This window comes from Phyllopteryx taeniolatus, chromosome 6, assembly GCF_024500385.1.
Source record: "Phyllopteryx taeniolatus isolate TA_2022b chromosome 6, UOR_Ptae_1.2, whole genome shotgun sequence".
Lineage (NCBI taxonomy): Eukaryota > Metazoa > Chordata > Actinopteri > Syngnathiformes > Syngnathidae > Phyllopteryx > Phyllopteryx taeniolatus.
The window spans coordinates 17,062,072-17,086,588 of NC_084507.1; the positions used below are offsets into that span (position 1 = coordinate 17,062,072).

Sequence of the window (24,517 nt, forward strand, 5' to 3'; positions counted from 1 at the left end):
AATTACAATTCATGTATTTATTTAACCTTTTATCCAGGTAAGGGATTTGCGAACAGATTCTCATTTGCAATGCCGACCTGGCTGCAGTCAGCCGCAGAGTACAAAGCAAAATAAAAGCAAATATGGATAAATAGAATAAAACAAATGCATACATATACAAACTGTAAAATGTGATGTTACATATTTACATAATATATTACAAAGCATGAATGAAAGGTTCATAACAGGGTAAAAACAAGAGTTGAGTCTGGAATAAAGTGTAAATGCAGTAATGTGGGGAAAAAAAATTGTTTTCTACCTACTTCTGGGTCATCCAGTATAATTTTGTATACCATTAAAAACAAACACTTTGAAATTCAAGCTTTATTGCTGATTATTATATGAAACATTGCAGCCAGGCCATCAGTTGCCTGAAAACAATTATAGTGCAACAATTAGGTTACAATACACGTTATGGGGACAGTTCAATTTACAATGGAGAAAATTGTTTGATGAGATGTGAAAAAGAGAGGGAGGAGCACAAACAGAACCTATCATATTTAACAAATATGATCTTAACATTCAATTTGCCTGTACACACACACACACACACACACACAAACTCACTCAAACGCACAAAAACTCTCACGCACACAAACACTAACTCTCGCAATCTCTCACAAACACACAAAAACCCTCTGACACAATCTCCCTCACGTGAAAACTGACACTCACACATCCAAACTCACATTAACCAACTCTCACACTCATCTCGCTCAAAACAAATCTTACAATCTCTCTCACACGCACAGTCTCTCTCTCTCTCTCTCTCTCTCACCAACTCACACACACAGACACGCCCTCTCGGTCACACAAACACTCGTAACGGTCTCACTAGTTCTGTTCAATGGTCAGGCTGATAACTGATTACAACAAAATTAAATAATGTTCATACAGTAAAATGAATAATTGATATAACCATTCCATTTTGCAAGTACTTGTGACAAAAAGTGGAGCAACTTAAAAACTTGCACTCACTTTGTTTGTACCATCAATCTACTGTACATCATAACCATGCTGGAGTTGAGAGCTCTCCTAGTTTTTAAGGAGAATAAAACAGCGGTAGTGCGACTAGAAAACTGTCAAATCATTGTAAGAAGAAACACAAGGACTGCCAAATACACAAAATAAAACAAATGTACTCTGGTTGGCTGATACGAATACTGCATCTGGCTCGGAAGGGCATCGATTGATGAATGGAGGATGATTCACAGTGTCTTCCTCCTCAGTTCCCTCTTGTTGTCCCTTTCAGTGCCAAACATTTACCTCCATACAGGGAACATTCACACTCAATAAAACCCCCCGTGACAGACCTTCATTCGGGTCCGCCCTCCACCTCCCTCTGGCAGAAGTGGGCCAGTAACGTGTCCAGGTCGCGGCGGTCGGCGGCTGAGTACAGCGAGCTCTCACCCATCATGCTGAGAGCCATTCGCAGCGTGGACCAGATGTTGTCAGACATGACGGTGGCCGCGGTGCCGCCGGGTACCCGCGTGGCTCTGGCCTCCACGCCGGCGGCTGCCTGGCGCTGAAGGGACAGCGCTTCCAGAAAGTGCTCCACCGCCTCCCTGCACATTAAGGAAACAATGAGGATAATTAAGATAAGAGTTAAGATAAGATGAGCATGTTTTTTTTTCATGCTTCCTGGTTCACCTTTCTTTAGGTCGCTTCTGTTTTCTGCTTTATAAGACCCCAAGCTCTCAATCAATCAATCAATATCGCAACTGCAGTTGACTTTACCTCACTCTATGTTTTTTTTAAAGATCGTGTTGTCACCTGCAGAGATTGAAAAAGGTGACAAGCCTAGTTTGACAAAGTAGAGGAGTAGAAAGTACAGATATCTGTCTACAAATGTAGGGACTTCAAGTAAAAAGTTGTCAGAAAAACATTTAAGTACAGACACCAGAAAAATCTACTGAAACACAGTAAGAAAGTATTTTTCCCCCATCACTGCCTCTAACTTCACATGTACTGCAATACTTTTAGCTCGATGAGTATGAACAGCAAATTTACAGTACTGCTGCTGCTACCTAGTGCGCAACTGACTTGAATATACTCACTGTGTGATCTATCATTTAACTTATCCAGTCAAGACACACTAGTGAAAATGTATTGAGCTCGCTAATAGTACTGCAAAATGGCACTGTCAAAATTGAAAATTAAATCTACCTGACAAGTCTGATGCAACCAATTACAAATTAAATAAAATGGAAAAAAAAAAAAACAGTTTGCATTTGAAATCACACTTCTGGAACACCTGAATAATCTAGATAATATTGAAGGAGAGGAAAGTCTTGGAAGTATGAGGAAAAATGAAAAACTAATCTTAACAAAAAGAAAAAAAAAGAAAAAATACATTTAATATGCATGAAATATATAATACAAAAATAAAAGGAAACAAAAAGTTAATGCATAATAAAATATATTTTTTAAATGTCAAAAATGTAGCAATAGTGTTTTTTTATTAGATTGACTAACTTTATTCATGTACTTATAAGACAAATATCGCAATATTATGAGTTATAGAATGTGAGTGCGAATGGTTGTTTGTTTGTATGTGCCCTGCGATTGGCTGGCAACCTGCCCGATGACAGCTGGGATAGGGTCCAGCACGCCCGCGACCCTAGTGAGGAGAAGCGGCTCAGAAAATGGATGGATGGATAGCCTATCCCAGCTGACTTTGGGCCAGAGGCAGGGTACACCCTGGACTGGTTGCCAGCAAATCACAATAACAATAAGCATACTGTTAAATCAATACATCTCTGACAGTGTTAATAAAACATAAGCTTTATTAATAGGTGAGGCGGGCATATTCAGTGTTGTAGTTCTGTAGTATAGTATTACCTGTGTGCTCCTAAGTTAACACAACTGATTCCCAGGTTGTAGCGACTGCGGATGAAACCTGGCTGCAATTCCAGGGCTCTCCTGTAGGCAGCCACGGCCTCTTCCGAGCGGCTACCGTTGGCCAGCGTGGCACCCAGCTTGTTCCAGAGTAAGTAGTCCTGAGACGCAGACCGGGGAAAGGACGGCATTAAAACTCCCCACACCCACCCACACTGTAGGTCTCAACTTAGTGTTGCCGTGGTAATTAACCTGTGGTGTGGCAGAGAGCGCCGCGGTGAAACAGTCCACTGCTTTATCGTACTCGCCACTGAGGTTGAAGAGGACTCCCAGACCGCACTGCAGCTGAGGGTCCACCTGTGCAGGGTCCGTGTTAGCCGCACGCAGGAACAAAGTCTGTACGTCTGAAAACAAGGACCTGGGAGAGTGGAAGGAAAAGAGGCATGTATCGGAAGAAAAAAATTACAGCAGTGCCTTGAGATACGAGTTTAATTTGTTCCATTCCTGACCACGATTGCAACTCAAAATACTCTTAACTCAAATCATCTTTTCCCATTGAATGAATGGAAATGGGCGGCACGGTGGGCGACTGGTTAGAGCGTCAGCCTCACAGTTCTGCGGTGCGGGGTTCAATCCCCGTCCCCGCCTGTGTGGGGTTTGCATGTTCTCCCCGTGCCTGCGTGGGTTTTCTCCGGGCACTCCGGTTTCCTCCCACATCCCAAAAAATGCATTAATTGGAGACTCTAAATTGCCCGTAGGCATGACTGTGAGTGCGAATGGTTGTTAGTTTCTATGTGCCCTGCGATTGGCTGGCAACCAGTTCAGGGTGTACCCCGCCTCCTGCCCGATGACAGCTGGGATAGGCTCCAGCACGCCCGCGACCCTAGTGAGGAGAAGCGGCTCAGAAAATGGATGGATGGCTGGATGAATGGAAATGCCATTAACCTGTTCCAGCCTCATAAAAAAAGTGTGTAATGTGTTTTTAAATTAGAAAAATAGGATTCTCTAATATAGTACTTTTAAAAAACATACATTATAGACAGTTCAATAGAATGTAAAGAATTTAAACATTGTTTTCTAATTTTTTTGCTTCAATTCAATGGATATGCTGTTCCTTCTAGTGTGTGTGCCTTGGCCACCTGGGGGCAGTATAAGACAGACAAACTGATATAAATGAGGGAGACGGTCACAATTGCTCATTAAGGCACAGTAATACTGGTCGTCCTTCACTGAGGATAATGAATATATGCCTGTGGGTATTGTTATATTATCTACATTTGTCACTCCATTGTTTCAAATATTTGTTGTTATAATATTGAAACAATGATGCGATTCATTAGGCCATCTTTGGCATTGCCCATTACATACTGTGGACTTTAAAGCAAGGTTATGTGGTTGTTTTAAATATATGTGTAATTCTTTTTTTTTTATGCTTAGTTTGACAGTACGCTTCAACTAGGAGTTGCAATAAACAGCCTCTTTTTTGACGAATTGTTTACTATCTGCCAAACTGCTGCTTGCTGTGAAGGAAGTTGAGTTGAGTTCACTGCCACTATACAGCGCTCGTACCAGAAGCTGAAGAGGGAAGGAAAAAAATAAAATGAATAACGGCTTGAAAAACTCCTAAATCGAGTCACTCGTATCTCAAGGCACCACTGTACTGGCAACAATCTCCAGTCTTTTCTGCACTGGATAGTTTTCTTCTCAGTTTCTCTCACCAACAACGGTCTTTCCGATAAAGTGTCACAAAAAGCCACAACACCAACTTAAATCCTTTGATGCTGGCTGAAATGATGTCTAATGAGATCCAATAATGGCTCGCATATAACAATCCTTGACTTTTTTAAGGCATATTGTTCCCTAAAAATGTTGGCGAAACTTTTGAATGGGTTCCACTGTAACTAATTTTAATCACTGAATGTCCACTAAACAAATAGCTACTCACTCAGGCAGCAGAGAGCCAAAACGTTGCCTTTCTTTTTCCCTTTCTCCAGAAGCGACCTGTTGGTGTTCCCGCTCGTGCTGCTCCCACACAGCGCTGTATTTGGGGTTATGCTTGAGCCAGTCACGTAGAGTCTCGCAGGCCTGCCGGTGCAGCGACTCGTTGGTGAAGCTGACGGCCAGCGCCATCAGAGCGGTAAGGTTGTCGTTCTTTAGCTCCACACATCTGATGGAGACACAGAGAACATGTTATGCACTCCAAATTTTTACTTTGCATTTATGGACGCTGTCTTTGAAAGCACAAAGGACCTCGAGCCATAGCTCAGATCTGCTTACTCAATGTTAAATCATAATACTGGAGCTACTCTTGAAAAGCACCTTGAAGATCTTGCTGCATAGACTTTTTTTTTTTTTACAATCAATCATTTTCAACATGACTCCTCAGAAATAGAGGACTATAAAAAGCAACTCAATCATCAACAAGAACCGCTATAAAACAAGAGGATGTGCAGACCTCCACGAAAGCTTAACCATTTGTCAATTGTCATCACCAAAAGCAGGCAAAGTTCCATCCATATCTGGGAAGCCCTTCTGGAGCCAAAGATAAAAGCTGATCCAATAAAATTTGACTGAAATATAACTGTGTGATTGTGCCTGATGTGGGATTTTCCATGTAAAAAAAATCAATTACTGGCAGGAGTCTAGGTGGTTTGATGTTCCAGGTTTTGACTGATGAAATGTATTCATCTCGGTACTGTAGCTATCTGTGCTGGAAATAAATGTTTGCCTATTGTAAAAGCAGGGATTTCTTAAAAAGTGGTATTCATAGTGTGGATTTTCAAAGAAGAATGTCTCAGTATGATGCAGTGCAGTTGTCTACGATCAAAATAAACATACAGTGGGTCCTCGGATTATGACGATTAGAGATACCCCGATACAATTTTTACTTCTGATCCAATACCGATATTGCAGCCTTGAGTTTTGGCAAATACCCTTTACTGCTCAGTGACTGTTTTTTTTGTCAATGTCTTTCTGTCTCCAAAGTGTTCTGTAAATTGACTGTCTGTTGTCGTACTAGAGCGGCTCCAACTACCGGAGACAAATTCCTTGTGGGTTTTTGGACATACTTGGCAAATAAAGATGATTCTGATACCGATATCAGTCCGATCCGATATCAGCAATAATCATACATACTTATTTTTATAATGGAATGTTAGAAAAGGCTTGATCAGGTGATATTACTCAAACAGAGAACAATAATCAGCAACAGTAGGTATAAGAAAAACTGACCCATTTATTATTAACCAACGGGTTACATAAAGTAACTTTAAACATGTACTATAATTGAATAAAATAGATGAAAATTATATGAGAAAATCTTGAAAAATAAATAAAACCAAGAATAACAAAAATATATATTTAAATTACAAAATAACCACTGGCTAACTTAAGCATAAACAAATAAAAAATACATTAGAAAACCATAACAAACAACCTCAATATATAATAAATACAAATTATACTTTTATACCGCAAAATAACAATACAAGTTAGATGTAGTTATTTTTTACTGTCAGTATATGGTGGGAACAGCATTTGCTTTCTCTACGTGCGGCAATGCAGAGGAGTAGCAGCTCTACTCTGAGCTCCTCCCGGATGACCGAGCTTCTCACCCTATCTGTAAGGGAGAATTGTTGAAATCTTTGCAGATTTATTAAAAAAGAAAAACTGAAATATCACACAGCCATAAGTATTCAGACCCTGTGCTGTGACACTCATATTTAACTCGGGTATTGTCCATTTCTTCTGATCATCCTTGAGATGGTTCTACACCTTCATTGGAGTCCAGCTGTGTTTGATTATATTGATTGGACTTGATTAGGAAAGACACACACCTGTCTATATAAGACCTTACATTATCACAGTGCATGTCAGAGCAAATGAGAATCGTGACGTCAAAGGAACTGCCTGAAGAGCTCAGAGACAGAATTCTGGCAAGGTACAGAGATGCAGTCAGGAGGTGGGAGAAAGTTCTAGAACGTCAGCCATCACTGCAACCCTCTACCAGTCAGCGCTTCATGGCAGAGTGGCCCGACGGAACCCTTTCCTCAGTGCAAGACACATGAAAGCCTGGATGGAGTTTGCTAAAAAACACCTGAAAGACTCCAAGATGGTGAGAAATAAGATTATCTGGTCTGATGAGACCAAGATGGAACTTTTTGGCCTTAAGTCCAAGTAGTATGTGTGGAGAAAACCAGGCACTGCTCATCACCTGTCCAATACAGTCCCAACAATGAAGCATGGTGGTGGCAGTATCATGCCGTGGGGGTGTTTTTCAGCTGCAGAGACAGGACGACTGGTTGCACTCGAAGGAAAGATGAATGCGGTCAAGTACACGGATATCCTGGACGAAAATCTTCTCCAGAGTGCTCAGGACCTCAGACTGGGCCGAAGGTTCACCTTCCAACAAGACAATGACCCTAAGCACACAGCTTAAATACTGAAGGAGTGGCTTCAGAACAACTCTGTGAATGTTCTTGAATGGCCCAGCCAGAGTCCTGACTTAAACCCAATTGAGCATCTCTGGAGAGACCTGAAAATGGGTGTCCACCAACGTTCACCATCCAACCTGACAGAACTGGAGAAGATCTGCAAGGAGGAATGGCAGAGGATCCCCAAATCCAGGGGTGAAGAATTTGTTGCATCATTCCCAAAAAGACTCATGGCTGTATTAGCTCAAAAGGGTGCTTCTCCTAAATACTGAGTAAAGGGTCTGAATACTGTGTGATATTTCAGTTTTTCTTTTTTGATAAATCTGCAAAAATTTCAAAAATTCAATATGTGTGTACTAATGAGGGGGGGAAATGAATTTAAATGATTTTAGCAAATGGCTGCAATATAACAAAGAGTGAAAACTTTAAGGGGGTCTGAATACTTTCCGTACCCACTGTAAGTCCATGTTAGAGAGTCAGTCTTTGGAGGTCTAAAGAGCCAAAATATGGGACCTTTAACATTTTTATTTCATAATTATAACAACATACACCAAATATAAACAACTACCAGCTAAAAAATAATAATATAATGCTTTATATACAAACATCTAATTAATATTGAACACAACTGATAAGCATGTTTGCCTGGCCCTCAACCCCTCCAGTTTCTCACATGGCCCCTTTGGAAAATTAATTATGATCTATGCTTATAACCGACCTGCGGAGAGCGCTGATGGCAGCAAATTCTTGTTCATTTTCTGCTTGACACGTGCCCAGATACTGCCAAGCCTGCAACATAAAAATTACAAAAGAGTATAAATGCTTTCTGTGAGTGGTTTAAAAAAAAATAAAATCAAGTTAATCACCAGAGACAGAACAACTGAGCAAAGCATAAGCTGATGATTGGGCCAAATTTTAGCACCTCCTGTCAGATCAAAGTTAGCTAAGACCCGATGGTCGGATGTCTCAGACAGATTATCCTGAGCAATTATGCTGAGCTGTTTGTGTTAAGAGTGATTTTTTTTTTTCCTCCCCATTCTGGTCGGAAAACTGTCGAGGCCGACAATCAGAATAGTTACACCACTTAAATATTTATCATGGTACATTAATGTGTGTGGTCAACAAGTTGGGCCGAGTCACGGACTCCGTGATTGTGACGTGAAATGGAATGATAGCCAATTTGGAAGCGATCTGAAGCTCATAATTTTTGTCCTCGTCATGTGTGGTCTTATGTTTTTAAAAAATCGGTATGTGTGTAGCATGTGCCCTTCTTAAGATTTCACACCCTCACCAGCTGGTTGTCTGGTTCTTTCTGTACTGCACTTTCAAAGAAGCGCACAGCCCCAGGGATATCTCCAGCCTCCATTCTCTTCACGCCCTCCGTTAGAGGGTCCTGGTGGGACAAGTAGGGATTGTCCTCTTCAAACTGATACCCCTAAGAGGAAGACGAGCAAAGGGACAGGAGAGGTTCAAACTCTGTGATTTTGAATCATGTGCAGATGAAGCGGCGTTCAAAAGTGTCAGCGACCTTGTCGTAGGACGAGCTGAGCAGCTGATCAAAGTCCGACAACCAGGGATGACTCTCTGCGTCCCGTTTGGCCATCTCCTCCCACTCCTGTTGCAGCTTCTCCCAGAAATCCACATCACTCTGGGAGGGGGGAGGGGGAAGCCGGTCAAATTTAACTGGGGAAGGCCGAGGAGACGCACATGGCGCTCGCCTTTACAAACTGATTTATGAGCTGGAGGACGAGGTGGAGGAATTTGCCCGCCTCTTAATGACACATAATTCATTTCCAGATCTTCTACTTCCCAAACTGCCTCCTTCCCAGTCTTATCCCTGCATCCAATTAGCAATGTGGTTCACCGCCAGCTCTGACTCACCTCCACCGCAGTTTTGGCTTGGTGGAAATCCGGTCCTGCAGCAGTGAACTCATCCACCCAGGCTTCGGCAGACTCCTGCGACACCTGAATAAGAGATGAGCGGTGATGCGGGTTGCTCTAAGTTTTATGTGCAAACTTTGAGTTGGGGATGGAAGGGTGGGGACAATAAATCAGGAAAAATGTCACGGAAAGTGAATGGAAAGGCGGAAAAGATGAAGACAGAAAAAGCTAATATTCTTCCACACGCTTGCTGCTTAACTTTGGAAATGCACTCAACATTCGAGACTAATGTTGCTGAGTGCATCTCCCTCTAGCACACTAAAATGGTGCAGCCTACAAGTGGCACGACCAAGGCGGTCCTACCTGCCTGACGACCTTGGCCCACTGCTGTGCCTGCTTAGCTTTAGCTTTGTCAATCTTCTGATTCCTTTCTGTGGATTCCAAGGGAAGACTCCCTCCCCCTGTTTCTGTCAGGAACTATGCCGAGGAGGAGGAGAAGGAATGGGACAGAGTGTTCGATGTTTTTAAGGGGCCAGTGTGAGAGGTTAAAGGGTAAAGGAAGTAGATGATTTGTGGTTGTTAATTTAGGGTAAAAAATGTGAAGAGTACATCTGTACATGACAAAGTTAGAGGCCCGTGGTTATGAGCAGGTAGTCATCACAAACAGTGTATAGGTCAGTAATTTCTGGCAGGAAAACAATGTTTTATCAAACGGTAACACCAAATGAAAAAAATATAGACGAGCAGCCAAACCAGAAGGAGAAAATGTGATTCAAATCTGTTTTATGTCATTTCTTGGCAGAAGTGGGCTTTCTACAGCTATTTGAAGGGGAAATCCAGGGACATTTGGCTTCAGCCTTTTTCATTAACAGAAAGTGAACACCACAGTGAAAAGAAATCATAGTTTACATTATTGAAAAAAAAGACTCGTTAATGTGCATAAAATACTAAACTCCAGCCGCAAGATTCATATCAGGAATAGGAGTCGTGGTTGATTTGGTGGAAAATGTTACTTAGACACAGTTAGCAGCCTGCCAGTTGAGGGAGGGTGGGTGGAGGTGGGACAACTGTCACATAATGGCAAGTGGCTCATCCTCAAGGAGGTAGAGACTCGTACCTGGTTGAGGTTGGAAGCCCAGTTGTGAGCCTCCTCGGCCTGAGCTTTATCTGTGAGCCGTTTGTCTGTCCTGCTTTCCACTGTCACACTGCCCTCGCCAATTTGCCTAATGAATCGCAGGAACTACACAACAGTGAAAAACAAAAGGAAAACGACAAAAAAAAAGAAGAAAAAAAATCAGCACTTACCATTACTATCTTATCATGCTAATGCTAATATGCTATTAACATAAGAAAATAATTCACCGGAGCACCCAAATATGGCTATAAAGGAAAGGAAAGAGAGTAGAGTGACAGATGTGTAATGAAAGGGGGATGTTGGCCACTGGCTGGAAAGGAAGTTGATGCTCACCTCTGTGTTTTGTAATTTTGGGTCATCAACGTTCGAGACAAGCTCACTGGCTGTCTGCCTCAACTCTTCTCCTGGTTGATATTCCTTTGTCCTGTTAAAATTAACCAGAAAAGATGATCATGATTTTCTGTAGTCATTATACAGGGCATTTGGAAGGTCACTGTGCACTTTATTTACAGTCCTGCTCACCATTATTGGCACCCATGAAGTACTAAATGTGGAATATTTCCTGAAGAAATTGTATCAAGTGCAACAATATTTTTCTATAGAGATCTTGTGTTTGATACAAAAGAGCAAATGATAAGCAATATTTCATGGACAGATGGAAAAAAAAAAGTTTTGGCAATGCACATAAACTGTATGTTTACAGGAAATCAGAATCAGAAAATTATCAAGAGATTTTAGAGCGAAATGTCTTACCGAGTAGGGCTGCACAATATTTTGTTTGAGCATCGTCATCGCGATGTATGTGTGGGCAATAGTCACATCGCAGGAGACGGTGCCCTGTAATATACAGTGAATCAACTGTAATATTAAAAGTGACTGGCAGAGGGAACTTTTTGGACATGCTCAAAAGATAAAACGATTGTACAATTCCTATTTCGCTAAGTAGAAAATGAACTTTCCCAACACTGATCCTGTATTATTTCACATCGCAATACATATCGCAGGTTTAAAAAAAATAAATAAAATCACGATGTCTTTTTTCTCCAATATCGTGCAGCCCTCTTACCCAATATCGTGCAGCCCTATAAGAAAACTTGGTTTGAGGCAAAAATCATGGGTCCTCTAGCAAAACAAAGACCCAAAGCACACATCCAACAGCGCAAAGGAACGTTTGAAAAGGAAAAAATTGACTGTTTTAAAATGGCCAGCAATGAGTCCTGATCTCAATCCAATTGAAAATCTTTGGGGGGTGCTGAAATCTGCCATTGGGGAAAAGAACCCTGCAAACATTCAAGATCTTGAACAAATTGCAAAGGAAGAGTGGGAGAAAATACCATACAAGAAACATTTGGAGGCTTTCATCGCTGCCAAAGCATGTGCAACCAGTTTTTAAGGAGGCGTGCCAATATTGCTGCACATGCTGTCTTTTTTTTTTCTTCTTTGAAATCACAATATCTAAGTTTAAAAAAAAAAGTTGGTTAAATTACTTTGGACCTCCAATTAAAAGATCCTGATGATATAAGTTTGGTACGTTTACATTTCTGAAGATATACAGATTATGCAAAATAATGCCAATAATAGTGAGGAGGACTGTATATTAACAGATTTGTTTCATGTACAGTGGATATAAAAAGTCTACACACCCTTGTTCAAATGCTAAGTTTTGTGATATAAAAAAAGAACAATAAAACATTTGGAAAGTTTTTCTACCAGTAATTTGGCCGATAATACGTAGAACTCAATTTATTTATTTTTTGTTCTTTTCTAGGGGCAAGTAGAAATAAATGACCAAAATAATGTGGTTGCACGCCTTCTAATAACTGGAACTGGGGCTGTGTTCAGATTCAGACTTGCCCAATCACATTGAAACTTTCCTTAAATGGGAGTTTGCACACACATGCCAACATTTAAAATGCCTGTGGATTAACCTCATATACATTTTAGATGTTCTAAGTAGGCTTTTCTTTGTTTTTTGCTTTCTAGCAGAGGCCTGGAGGTTTTGTGCTAACAGTGACATCTATTTCGAACTCTTCATAATTCCCTCCACCGTCCCTGAGGCCCCATTTCCAGTTGAAAAAAAACAGCACCAAACATGATGCTGCTGCCACCACGCTTCACTGTAGGTATGGCATTCCTCAGTGTTGTGTTTGCGCCAAACATACGTTTTTTTAATTAAGGCCAAAAGGTTCAACCTCAAAAAAAAAATAAAATGAAGGAAAATATTTCATTCTGAACACGGCCACATCCCACTTATAAGAGGGTGTGCACAATTGTGCAACTACATTATTTCAGTTGTTTATTTTTATTTCCCCACTAAAAAGAAAGAAAAATCAAGTTGTATAGGTTATAGGCCACATTAATGGTGGAAAAAGCTTTGAAATGATTTACCTTGTTCTCATTTTTGTATTTCACAAAAACCTGCCATTTGAACAGGGGTGTGTAGACTTACATCCTCATGGATTCTTTATTGAAACAGGTCTATAAATAAAAATATGAGCACACAGTGACTTTCCGATCACCCAGTATGTATGCTGGATCAAATGCATTTAGACTGTATGGTATTGATCAGTTTTACTTCCACTTTCCAGCTTAACATAACAATAACACTTTTATATTGTCCTCTTGTGCCTTCGCCTCACCACTCGTTCTCCTTGTCTCCAAAGTCTCCCAGCCACAGCTTCTCCTCTGACTGTTCCAGATATTCCTCTGCCCAGCGTCCAGGATCTGTAAGGAAAAAAAATATGCGCCAGGAGACCACACAGTAAGAAACACTTTATACCAAATGCTGTACTGTAGAAAAATTATGCAGGTTTATGGCTATGTTGAGGTTGTACAAATGCATTTTTTTCGATAAAATAAATAATATATATATATATATATAGATATATATATAGATATATACATAAATTTTTTTTGATTGAATAATTAGAGATAGTGTACAATTACAATTACAATAGAACAGTACACTGAAAGGTAATGACAGCCAACTAGTGACATCAGCTGTTTTTTTTGTTGGTTTTTTTTCTGGGGGGGCATGTATTTGAGAAGCAGTGTTTTAGTCAACTGTTCGACTTTTCTACTCCTTGGCAATGTTTAACGCTTGAAGTCGATTAATCGCTAATCACGTGTTTTTGTTCTCAGGGCATTGAATTGATCGCAACCAGACATGCCCAGAGAATGAAATAACCTGGATGAATGAGACGATTCACAGGCACGTGTTTTTGGTATCCTGTCGAAACAGGTGGCATGAAAAAAAAGGTGGGGGACCGTTGTATTGTGCTAAAAAAAAAAATAGCAATGTTGTCATCAATTCATTGACTTCAACTTGAATTTCATCACATCATCTTGGGGCAGCGTGGGGTTCGGTGGTCCGGTACCCGTGCCCTTCCATTTGAGACTGGTCGGGGCGCTTCGGTTGAGCTAGGGGACTGTCCTGGGGAGTGGGTGGTGTCCCCCTGGTTGGGTCCCCAGCGGGATGGGCGCACTGGCTTGGCCCCCACTTGCGGGTGGAGGGGGCCAGGCCCACCCTTCCTTAATGTGCCGGCTCAACAACTTGTACACCAGACTAACATGCATATGATATGGTGTTCATTCACTCATAAGTTCGATAGACACGCTATAGGCTTTAATTGCTTGTGCTGGAACCACTAATTAATAACAAATGTTATATTAAGATATCAACTCACAGAGCCTTACTGCTGTTTAGACACTATAAAAAGCATGCCACCACACCACTCATCAGTAGCATTGCCTTGCTCATTTCCCACATCCTGTCCTGTCCTGCCCTTATCTGTCCTCTCTCGTCTTGTACTATTGGTTAGTTGTCCTCCGTGCATGTCCTCACTTTGCAAGTAAGGGTTATGCCACCATATATGAAATGTTATTCACTTCAGGTTAATTTAATCATGTCCGTTCCAATACTTTTGCTCACTTGAAAAGTGGTTGGCTTCAAACAAAAGGTGCTCAGTCAGTTGTTTAACACCTCGAGATGTAAATACCATGAAATAAAGGCTGGAATTCTGAACTTTTGTCTCATATTCATCTTTTGATCTGAAACCCAAATGTCTTCAATATACACTAAAAACAAATGAATTGACCTTGCCGTTCCAATACTTTTTGAGGGTGAATGTAAATAAAGGAGTAATATGATGGTAATATAATACATTGAAAAGCATTCATACACTGTGTGAAATAAGACCTTACTGTGCCAAATAAAATAATACAAGAATGCCAATGAAAAACTTATGGCATGAAGTATTAAGTTCAACTCAAACACACCAAGCAGAACTGCTCTAGGAATTTATGAATATGTAAAATATCAATTATGTTGTGTGCCAAAGTGGTACAACATTCTGAAGCTACCTGCGGCCTGAGCGATGAATTCTTTGGTCCAGTCGGCGTCCACTGCGTCACTGAGTGCGACGAGGCCTGCCGTTGACGCCGAATCCGAACCAGAGATGAACTCTGCCGCCCAGTCACCCGAGAGAGCCAATGCTGCCACATCTGGAGCTGTGACGCCACAGTAAACATTACATTAAAGGAAGGCTGGAGACATTCGTAAGGCGAGTTAAACGACGAAAAGAAGAGAGACCTCTCTGTGGAGCCTGTCTGTAGCTCTGCTGGTCAATCTGCTGCATCTCTTCCAGCAGCTGACCCATGTCGAATGTGTGCTGTGGACGTGGGGGTGCCTGGAGGAACTCATTCACCAGCTGGAAATCCCCCAAAAATATGTTAGTATAGCTTTTAACTTCATCATCATAAATCTAAATAATAGTTGGGAAGTGAAAACACGAAAACTGACCTCTTCTTCAGTTGCTATTTCAATGGGAGTTGGGGCAATCTAATATGAAATAAATATTAAAATAATGAGATGTGTAGACTTTCCAAGCATTTCTAAAGTGGCCAATTTCAATAAATGGCTCAAAAATGCACTCACTGTAGGTGTGGAGCGGTGCCGCCATGCCCCACCTTCCTTGGTCATGTGACCAGTCAACTTCATGAGTGGATTGGCTCCGCCACATTCTGCCTCCACCAGCTCCCGCATCGCCATTGCAACACAAGGATGAAGCAATCCCAAATGGGCCACCTGAGAACTGAGAGGAGGATAAAGATGTATTTAGAGGATTTGACGTTTACTTTGTGTTCCCAGTCACAGAAATAAATGGTCAAATAAATACAAACTACAACACAAAGCTTAGTATTACCAGTTAAGACAATGTCAGTGAACATGTTTTAGAGACTACTGCTTTTAACAGCTGAAAGGCCAAGTGAGGCCAAATCTGTGCCCCAGTTATCTTTTGCCACATAACCAAGTTAAAGCTCCATCTGCTGTTTTCCATGTCATTTCCTTGTTAGGCTCAACCATGAATAATGAGGCTGTGATGGGGCATCACGCACGCACGCACACACGCACGCACACACACACACACACACACACACAAACAGCGACACGCTCCACCAGTTCTGCTTCTTTTTTTGTTTTGTCTTTCAAAGCTTCAGTATAACCATGTTATAATGAACAGACTCCCAGACCATACGCATCAGCAGCAATGGAAAAAAAGCTAAAAAAAATTTTTTTTTTAAAAGATTGGTGTCTAAACTCATGCCCCACTAATTTAAAATAAAGAGCAGCAGGTTCATATAATAAAAACGGTAGTGAGAAAAAATGTTTTGCCTGCACTTCAATGTTCACCTTATCCCAATTAATCGCCAGAATAAATAAATCCCATACCTTTAATAGTTCCCTTCTTTTTTTCCCAAGGGGGGAAAAAATCAGGTAGTACTACGAGTTAATTCTTGTGTGACAGTTACCACTATGTGTCATGGTAGACGTTGCCCCCCACAGGTCAAATCTGACATCTGTAAAGGTGTGTTTACAATGTGCAGTAATATGAAGTGTTGTAGCCTATTCAGTGGTCCTAGTTTGAATAGAACCTTGTGGGAATCATCTCCTTTACGTCGTCATTCTTTTCATGACTCAACCTTGAGGTTTACATTCACTCTGTAAAATGTTCACTGACTGAGGGACAGTGTCCTCAGTGCCCTGCATCTCTTCTACAGAAGGCAACTCCACAAGACGGTGCAAATCCCCCACACGAACGTCAATGATTGACATGTCATGCCAGTAAACAACTTCATTTCACATAGCATTTTTTTAAGGGCATGCTGCCAAAAAGCCATAGCCCTCCACAGAGATCTTCGCGAAAGGAGGCGTCCGATAGCAGAGCCCGAGGAGCTGAAGGGATATTTATAGGAAAACCGAAGTTGGAAAGGAGCCATCGCTGGATGTAGTGACTGTGGCAGAATGAATGGTATAAGGTTGATCCAACACAGCGTGGCAGATAATGAGAGCTAGCTGGCTAGCCTGCCAGGAGGCAACTGGTCCCAGGCAGCGAGGATTTACGGCACCGACACAGGTCTAAACCAACCCAGGTTCTACATTTGGCAATTGTACAGCGAGGGAGCCTGGTTAAAGTAAGCCATTTTAAACTAAAAAGAAAAACCTTTCCGGGGGGCGAAGTGGCAGCGAAAACGTGCCTGCGTACTGTCTTTCTGGATTAATAGATAGTTCTCAAATAATTAAATTGGACTGTCAGACTATGACATGATTTTATATCGGAATAGTACAAGGAGTAATGGTTTGATTCTGATTCGGAAGTCCTTCGTTACTGTCAACACGAAAAATCAATCGGGATTTTGAGGGCGAGTCTGAGCCATAATGCTAATGTTATATTGTAACATATATTATTTTAAACAAAACACCTTATTTTGTGCAAAATTACGAAAAATATACATTATTATTAAAGCTCTTTTTTTTTTTTTTAAATGTTCGAATGGACACCAGATGTGGCACCTGTCAAGCTGAGGTTTCAAAATTGTTTAAGCCCTTCAGTCAGTGACAGAGGCATTATCAAACACTGTATATAGAATACGATTGTATATTATATCAATTGTGATAATATTATATTGTAATACATGCGTACATGGAACAGAAGTATCATAATTTGTGGACAATAATGACAAATATCTAATATTATTTAGGATTGTTAAAAAAACTCAGCTCTGCAGTTAAGTAAATTAATGCCACTGGCTACTAAGAGGAAATAAAGTAAGTCCAGTTAAGTAACTCCATGGATTTTTATGCCCAGAAAATAATAAATAAATCACAACGATCAGCCATTCTGCAGTAAAGTACAGAAATATTGAAACGTAGTGCAACAGTTGAGTCTGGCCTACTCAAATCCACCACCGTGGATATGAGTTACAATTTCCAAAAATGAACTGTCAGGAATATAAATCACATCTGCCAGTATTCTTCTCTCAAACACACACATAAAGTGTCATACAAGACAAGATTCCGTCCTCTGTTATCAATTACAGACGAGGCCATGACTAAATGCCAGGCACTAATTCACATTGTGGTGATACAATCAGGATGGAAGTAAGAGGATTATAATACGATATTAATACGCACTCACTGGACACAACATATCAGACAGGTGTAATCAGACACAATATAATATTTGCATCAAACATTATACCTTTGTTATCCAATCTTCCCTTTTCTACAGTCCTTGTCAGGGTCACAGTGTGAAATGGAGCCTATCCCAGCTGACTTTAGGTGAGAGGTGGGCTACACTTTCGAATTGTCGCTAACCAATCGCAGGGCACATAAACAAGGATTCACATCAGTGGACAATTTAATATAATAAATTCTGAATTTTGATCGATACTTGACAGGTTCAACATTTTAGAAACAGCCCGCCGTATGATGCAGTGCCGTTGTAAACAATTTCAAACTACAATAATAAACATATTGTTATACTTGTATCACAAAACTGAGCATTTTTATATTGGAAAAGGTAGAATTAGAGATACAACTGTTGTATTGATCTTATTAGCGGCTCCTAACTAAATGTCAGGCAGTGAGTGTACAGTACTACAAATTATACCAGAATGACACCTGTTTACACACCACTGATCAGGCAACTGCTGAAGCCTCGGTTTTATTATATTAATAATTTCCATTTGTATATGTATATTGAATCAATTAATCCGAAACAAGTACAAAAGCCAAGCAGAAGTAGAATGGATATGCTAAGTGACAGGGTTCATTGTCATGTGTCAAATGATTAAACAGTGACCACGGTGCTTAAGACTGAATATGCCTTTACCCAAAAATATCAAAATTATCGTTTGACTTATGTATTACGCTTCTAACTAAAGTAGTAGGAGCAGCAGCGCTCCAAACCCAGCATGTTTTCGAAACGAGTCAAAACGCACCCAACAATAGCAAGCTAAATGTTAGCTCGCAAAGCTAATTAGCCATGGGGCTAACATGCCAAGGGCAGCGGTGAGGAAGAAGTCAGCTCGCCGCGGAAGAGACACAGAGAGACGGATAGCGTGACGTGCAACTCACGACCGACAGAAGCTGCTGCCTGGAGCTTCACCCCCGCAGTCCCTCCTTCTCCGATACGTCCGCTCACTCTGTTGTGCTTTTACAACCGCGTCTGGGCCAAAGCTGACGTCGTTAGACTGCCATCTCTCACAGGAACAGCCACTAAATCGTCCGTCGTGTGTTGTTGTAAGCGCAGCTCTTTTATTTACCTTCCTCCTCCATGACACACTGACTGCACAGTGAGTGCACGCTTAGCCCAAAGAACAAGCTCTTGTTAACGAACGTCTGAACCCTATTCTTGAACGGGTTTACGTACGTGCGCCGGCGCACCAACTTCTTTGAAGGAGTTACGTCAAAATATTCGGCGTAAAATAGCAAAGTTCAACAGTTGTTTGTCAGGGGCTAAAAAAAAACATTAAAATATAATACTCCGTGTACAATGATGACAGTTTAACTAATCATGTTAAATTTTATCCCACCCGATAATGGTGTATTTTTTTACTATGTACGTATGGTGACGACCTTTAAATAAATTATGCGAGCATGTGATTCGTCAAATCATGTCAATTTTTTTTTTTTTTTTTTTTTTTTTTACTTTTTAGCTGCTGGAAATTGTTTAAGTAAAAATATAGAAGTGAAACAATGAAATTATTAATCGACAATTAATTGACTACTCTTGATAAGTGAATAATCGATTAGAGCAATTGTTTAACTTGGAATTATCCAAATCCTCTGATTTCAGCCTCTCAACAGTAAATATTCTCTTATTTTTGCTGTCTTCCACGTAAAAAGACGGATCATCTTTGTGTTTAATCCAAATAAAAGATTTGCAAACATCTGGTTTTACTTCGGAAAACAATGATCAACATGAGCTTTGGTGTTTTACACATAAAATGTATATTTGATTGAACTATGGTGGCACCGCAAGGTGTTCAGTGCATGCACACCCAAGCCTTTATGGGTCCTTAAGCAGAATTTGACCCTACCACCCCCTACACCTCCTTCCCCCATCGGGGAATGTCTATATGTGCCTTGCTACTGGCTGCCGACCAGTCCAGGGTGTTCTACCTCTTGCCCAAACTCAGCTGGGTTTGTTATATGCCTATTCCTGAAGTTGTGACTGTCAGTTAGGCCTTGTAATTCAATTAACAGTAACTGCCCACCATACAACGTGTTTATCTGCCCATTACATGATCAGATAGACTGGGTGAAGATCCAGAGCCACTTTCATGTGACAGCATTGCCTGAAGCACTATCAAGAAGAAAAAGCCACATTCCCCACATGTGAGACTCCCCCTGCAATCAAGTCAAAGCCAAAAGGTAAGTAGAGCTGCATTGTTTTGTTGGCTGCACAAATTAGCATTAGCTAACAGCATTAGCTTCTTGCTTGGTGAAGTTGTTGATGGGTTGGCGGTGGTGACGGGGTACAGGGGTTCCTTGACTTACAAGTTTAAGTCGTTCCGTGAGTGTGACTGAGCTCGCAGCTCAGTTTCCTCGTACCTCAAACTGTAAGTGAGACATGGGATACTGGGCAGATGTTGTGGCGTTCTTGCTAGCAGCGGCCTGTCTGAAGCTCACTCGTACCTCAAATTTGGCTCACAACACAAAGCAAAAAAATCAACCGAGCAACAACTCAGAAGTGGAAGAAACCGTAAATTGAGGCACTTGTAAGTCAAGGTACTGTTGCATTTGTGTTTGGTACTGTGTCTATATGCCACATACACACGGTTTAGTGTATGAACTGCTTACCTCCATGCATAAAAAAAGCTTTTATTGTCTTTATAGGTGCTGGGCTTTTGCAAGTAGAGGCTACTCTCGTCACATTGCTGAGGCTCCGCCCCTGGTCAGCATAGTAATGAAAGGTGGACTCGCCATTGGCCGAGCAGTGTATGGCGCGGGATGCGGTCTGTCTCATTTGCATGCAGGAATTAAGGCGGAACCTTTAAGTGAAACCTTGGTCCACGTGTAATTTAAGTGGACAAATATTGCTTTGTATCAAAAACTGTGCTGCCTGACATCCACGCAAAACGCTCACTGGTGTTTTCATTCACACAGTGTAAACGTCATTCGCGCTGTATGTCGCGTATTTTAGGTATATTTGTGTTCTTGCCGTATTTGTATGGCTCCCAAGGGGAAACGTGTGTGTGTGTTTATGTGCGTGTGTGTGTGTGTGAGAGAGAGAGAGAGAGAGAGAGAGAGAGAGAGAGAGAGAGAGAGAGAGAGAGCGAGCAAGCTGCAAGGCACTCTCTGGGTAGGCCACGCCATTTAAAGGCACATTACACAAATGTACTACGGTGTGTTTGTCTTTCGGCTCAATTATATTTAAAACCAGTTTATTTCTTAAATTCGCTTTAATTTTATATTTTATGATGCAGTGCTATTTTCTTATTAAAAACGTAACAAAATATTGTGGTGCTTTTTGGAGGGCCTGGAACTAATTCATGGCGTTTCCATTCATTTCAGTGGGAAGAGTTGATTTGAGATATGTGTGATTTGAGTTACGAGCATGGTCATGAAGCAAATTAAATTTATAAGCCAAGGCACCACTGCACAGTATTATTAAAATGCGTGAACAAACACAAAAAATTACCTTTTCTTTGTAATTTTTAAATATAAGATGCATTCAAGTGTCTGCTAGACTGAAACATTCAAGGTGTGAAAAAGGGGGGGAAAGACTTATCGCAGAGACGTCATATATTGTTTTTATTATGAATTTTGTCACAATGTCCAACAGTTTTCTCTCAGTAACAATCCATCTCATCATCGCTGTATCAGTAATTACAGGTAATGTTCCAGTAATGAGCGTAATACAATATAAGTTATTCAATGCAATGTTTACACTCCTTTGTGACATTACACTCCCCCCCAAAGAACAAAAAACAAACAGGCTTTATTATTATTTATTTACGGACAGGGTTTTCTTGTTTTTTTCCTTATAGCACTGCACATTGAAAGGCTACACAGACTGACAACAACAGACACAGAGGTGGGGGAGCGGTGTTGGAGATGAGGCTGTTTGGAGGGGTGGGTGAAAAGCACAAGTTGTACATTCGTTGAAGGGAAGTATCAGATGGAAGATATAAAACTGAATAGTAATGCAAAAGAGTGTGAAAGATTGCGATGCCACGTTTATATACAGTTGCAGGTATTACAACAAATGTGCCTTCCTTTTTTATCTGTGATTCCTATATTGACAAATTCTTAAATTACAACAGTATTAGACACAAAAGTAAGAGACATTCATCAAGCCAGTTATCATCTTCACCACGACTACTAGTATTCTTTTCCTACTGTTTTCTCGATGCTGGAATAGGCGATTAACAAAAACAGGGAAATGACTGTCTGCTCCCTCTTCAAGTGTGCTGAAAAAGTGGCTGCAGTAGTAATTCATAACAGCAATAATCATAATATTTCTCATTGTATGTACATACAGTTCATTACAATCAATACAGTCAAAACTGCCCAAGCTGAGCTGACATTCCGGGATAGCGTGGGGGGGATAGCGTTGTAGTGTGTAAGCGTATGTGGTGACAAGAGTGTGTGCTTTATGTGGTTTAAAGACATTCCAGACATCAATTTGAAATGCATTAGAGCAGTGATTTACTGTCTATTTTTTATGTAGATTGAATTGAGAATTAAGTCAGATTTTATTTTATTTTTTTAGAGAAGCCATACTGTTATGAGAATAGTCAAATACTATTACCCAAAAAGTTGTAATGTTATGAGAACGAAGTCTCTTTTTTTATGAGTCATAATATTACAAGAAACAAGTTCTAATGTTATGAAAATAAAGTTGTAATCTTTTTCAGAAAAAATGGTCATATGCAAATTAAGAAGTCTTAATGTTATGCCAATTCATTAATTTGTATTTTTTCAAGAAAAAAAATACAATTATTTTGAGAATCGTAGTAAAATGTTTTAAGTTTGCAAGACAAATTGTGATATGAATTGTGTGATACAAAAAACTAATTATGATAATAAAGACTATTATGAAAAAAAAAGTTAAGACTAAATTTAGTGAGTAAAGGGCAAGAATGTCCAAATTTCCACACAGACAAAAATGCAAAAAAACCTCAAAATATTGCAACTTTATTCTTCTTAAGTTGCATATTATTTCTTATATTATCTCTTTTTTCCTGTAATCAAATTGCAATGCCTTTTCTATTTTCTTGTTGTATTACGACTATTCTTGTAAAAATTACAACTATTTTCCAACTATTTTGTCATAAATTCCAACTTAATTCTCCAAACACTACGGCATTATTGTGGGAGTAGCCTTTTTTTTCTTTTCAGTGTGTCCCTATTGCTCCATCACAGATGAAAGTCTTACGAAACACAATTATTTATCGCGGAATGTGTAGAGAGGTCGCAAAGGGGAAGGAGACAGCTTGTGCCCAGACTTTGTGGTTCACTCTATTGAGTTGTATCTGTATGTATCTCTCTGTGTGTGTGTCAGCATGTGGAAATCAGGGCTTTTGCCTACTTATTCAAGCAAAGATTTAATTGTGTGTTCAATAACAAAATACAATACAATCACTTATTGTTTTGTTGTTTAAACAAAGCAGCCTCATTCATCCAGCATCACACTATACAGACACATTATTATTATTATTATTATTATCATCATCTTGTGATGTCGAACTGGTGCACCACAAATCATTTGTGTGGCTCAGGCAGTTCAATTACATTGAGTGTATACATTGTGCCGCTGAACATCGAAGTGGAGAACGACTGCCCGTCGTCCGCTATAGGTCACGTATGGTGTCGTGTGGCTGAGTATTACATCAAATGTGTTGTGTGTTTTTGCAGGTGTACATTCCATACATGATCAGAAAATCCATGAGAACTGGTGCAGGGGGTTACATGCAGCTTAGTAGCGACAGGCGTTGCCATCCCTCCCCTCCTTCTTGAAGATGATCCGCTGGTCGTCGCTGGCATTGTTGGGCGACTCGCCCACCTCCTCTTCCTCCTCCTCCTCCTCCTCCTCCTCGCCTTCTCCTTCCGTGTCAGCGGACATGCCCATGTGAGACTTGTAGGACTGCAACAACAGCATAGGAGAAAAATGTACTCACATTCTGCAATTTACGAGACTTAGTAATACATTTCAAGAAAAAATGTATTATGAGAATAAAGATATTATCTCATGGGGAAAATTTGGATAGATCGATACATTAAGGTGTTAAGTCATAGTTTAGTAAGGAGTAACAATTACATTGAAAAAGATAAGATCACACCCACATGTGGTGATTTTACCTCCATGGGGTTGACGATAATGGTGAGTGCAGAGTCGTCCCACTGGCCGCCGCCCTCCTTGGCGGCCTCGCGGGCCTCCTCACTGCGGCGGTGGATGGAACGGATCCGGAAAATACCCAGGATCACCATGATGACCAGAAAACCCACACACACCATGATGATGATGGTGGCTGCCCCGGGGACCACTGACAAACAACACCGACATGTCTTTCAGCAAAATGGATAATCACATTCATGATCTGAAGATGAATTAGATGTAGAGGCAGTCTCGTGTAATACAACCAATCACAGCATTATGACCACTTGCACGATCTAATGAGATCCAGTATAAGAGCTGTGAACAAAATTAAGTTTAAGAAAGAGCTATTATTTTAACAATACAGTTGGCACTCAGGTTTGCCATTGTAAACTGAACATCAGCTACTGTGTATCCACTCCTGAAAATAGTCTCTTATCACAACACTTACCATAAGCTACAACACCAAATTATTAAGCCTAACATACTATTGACATAAACTGTTTAAAATGCGAACAGCGAAC

The 24,517-nt window shown here is 40.5% G+C and overlaps 2 protein-coding genes and 1 long non-coding RNA gene across 7 annotated transcripts in view; 1 reads left to right on the forward strand and 2 right to left on the reverse strand.

Annotated features, from left to right (window-relative positions):
• Positions 1–348: 348 nt before the first annotated feature.
• pex5 (peroxisomal biogenesis factor 5) lies at positions 349–19,022 on the reverse strand. 4 transcript variants are annotated; one of them, XM_061776970.1, is made up of 17 exons: positions 18,746–19,022; positions 15,263–15,419; positions 15,128–15,166; positions 14,918–15,035; positions 14,689–14,835; positions 12,966–13,050; positions 10,660–10,750; positions 10,309–10,431; positions 9,555–9,668; positions 9,192–9,275; positions 8,839–8,958; positions 8,602–8,745; positions 8,029–8,099; positions 4,823–5,044; positions 3,130–3,295; positions 2,881–3,038; positions 349–1,604 (listed from the first exon to the last, which is right to left on the reverse strand). In XM_061776970.1, the coding sequence occupies exons 2-17, from the start codon at positions 15,374–15,376 to the stop codon at positions 1,355–1,357; spliced, it is 2,046 nt and encodes a 681-aa protein (XP_061632954.1). In that variant the 5' UTR covers positions 15,377–15,419; positions 18,746–19,022; the 3' UTR covers positions 349–1,354. The 4 variants fall into 4 exon arrangements, with proteins under 4 accessions (XP_061632954.1, XP_061632955.1, XP_061632956.1 ...); XM_061776971.1 differs by lacking the exon at positions 18,746–19,022 and adding an exon at positions 17,868–17,883; XM_061776972.1 differs by lacking the exon at positions 9,555–9,668 and having other exon boundaries at positions 18,746–19,020.
• Positions 16,551–20,698, forward strand: LOC133479682 (uncharacterized). The gene is made up of 3 exons (XR_009789039.1): positions 16,551–16,800; positions 19,923–20,044; positions 20,510–20,698. It is a non-coding gene; the product is annotated as an uncharacterized LOC133479682 (long non-coding RNA).
• Positions 20,699–21,410: 712 nt separating this feature from the next.
• The window catches only part of clstn3 (calsyntenin 3), a 36,013-nt gene continuing 32,906 nt past the window's right edge, over positions 21,411–24,517 (reverse strand). Inside the window, exons 18-19 of one of the 2 annotated variants that reach the window (XM_061776974.1) lie at positions 23,963–24,162; positions 21,411–23,762 (exon numbers count right to left, since the gene is read on the reverse strand). In XM_061776974.1, the coding sequence (XP_061632958.1) occupies positions 23,595–23,762; positions 23,963–24,162 (368 nt within the window). In that variant the 3' untranslated portion in view covers positions 21,411–23,594. The remainder of the gene's footprint in view (positions 23,763–23,962; positions 24,163–24,517) is intronic. The other variant, XM_061776975.1, reaches the window with a different exon arrangement.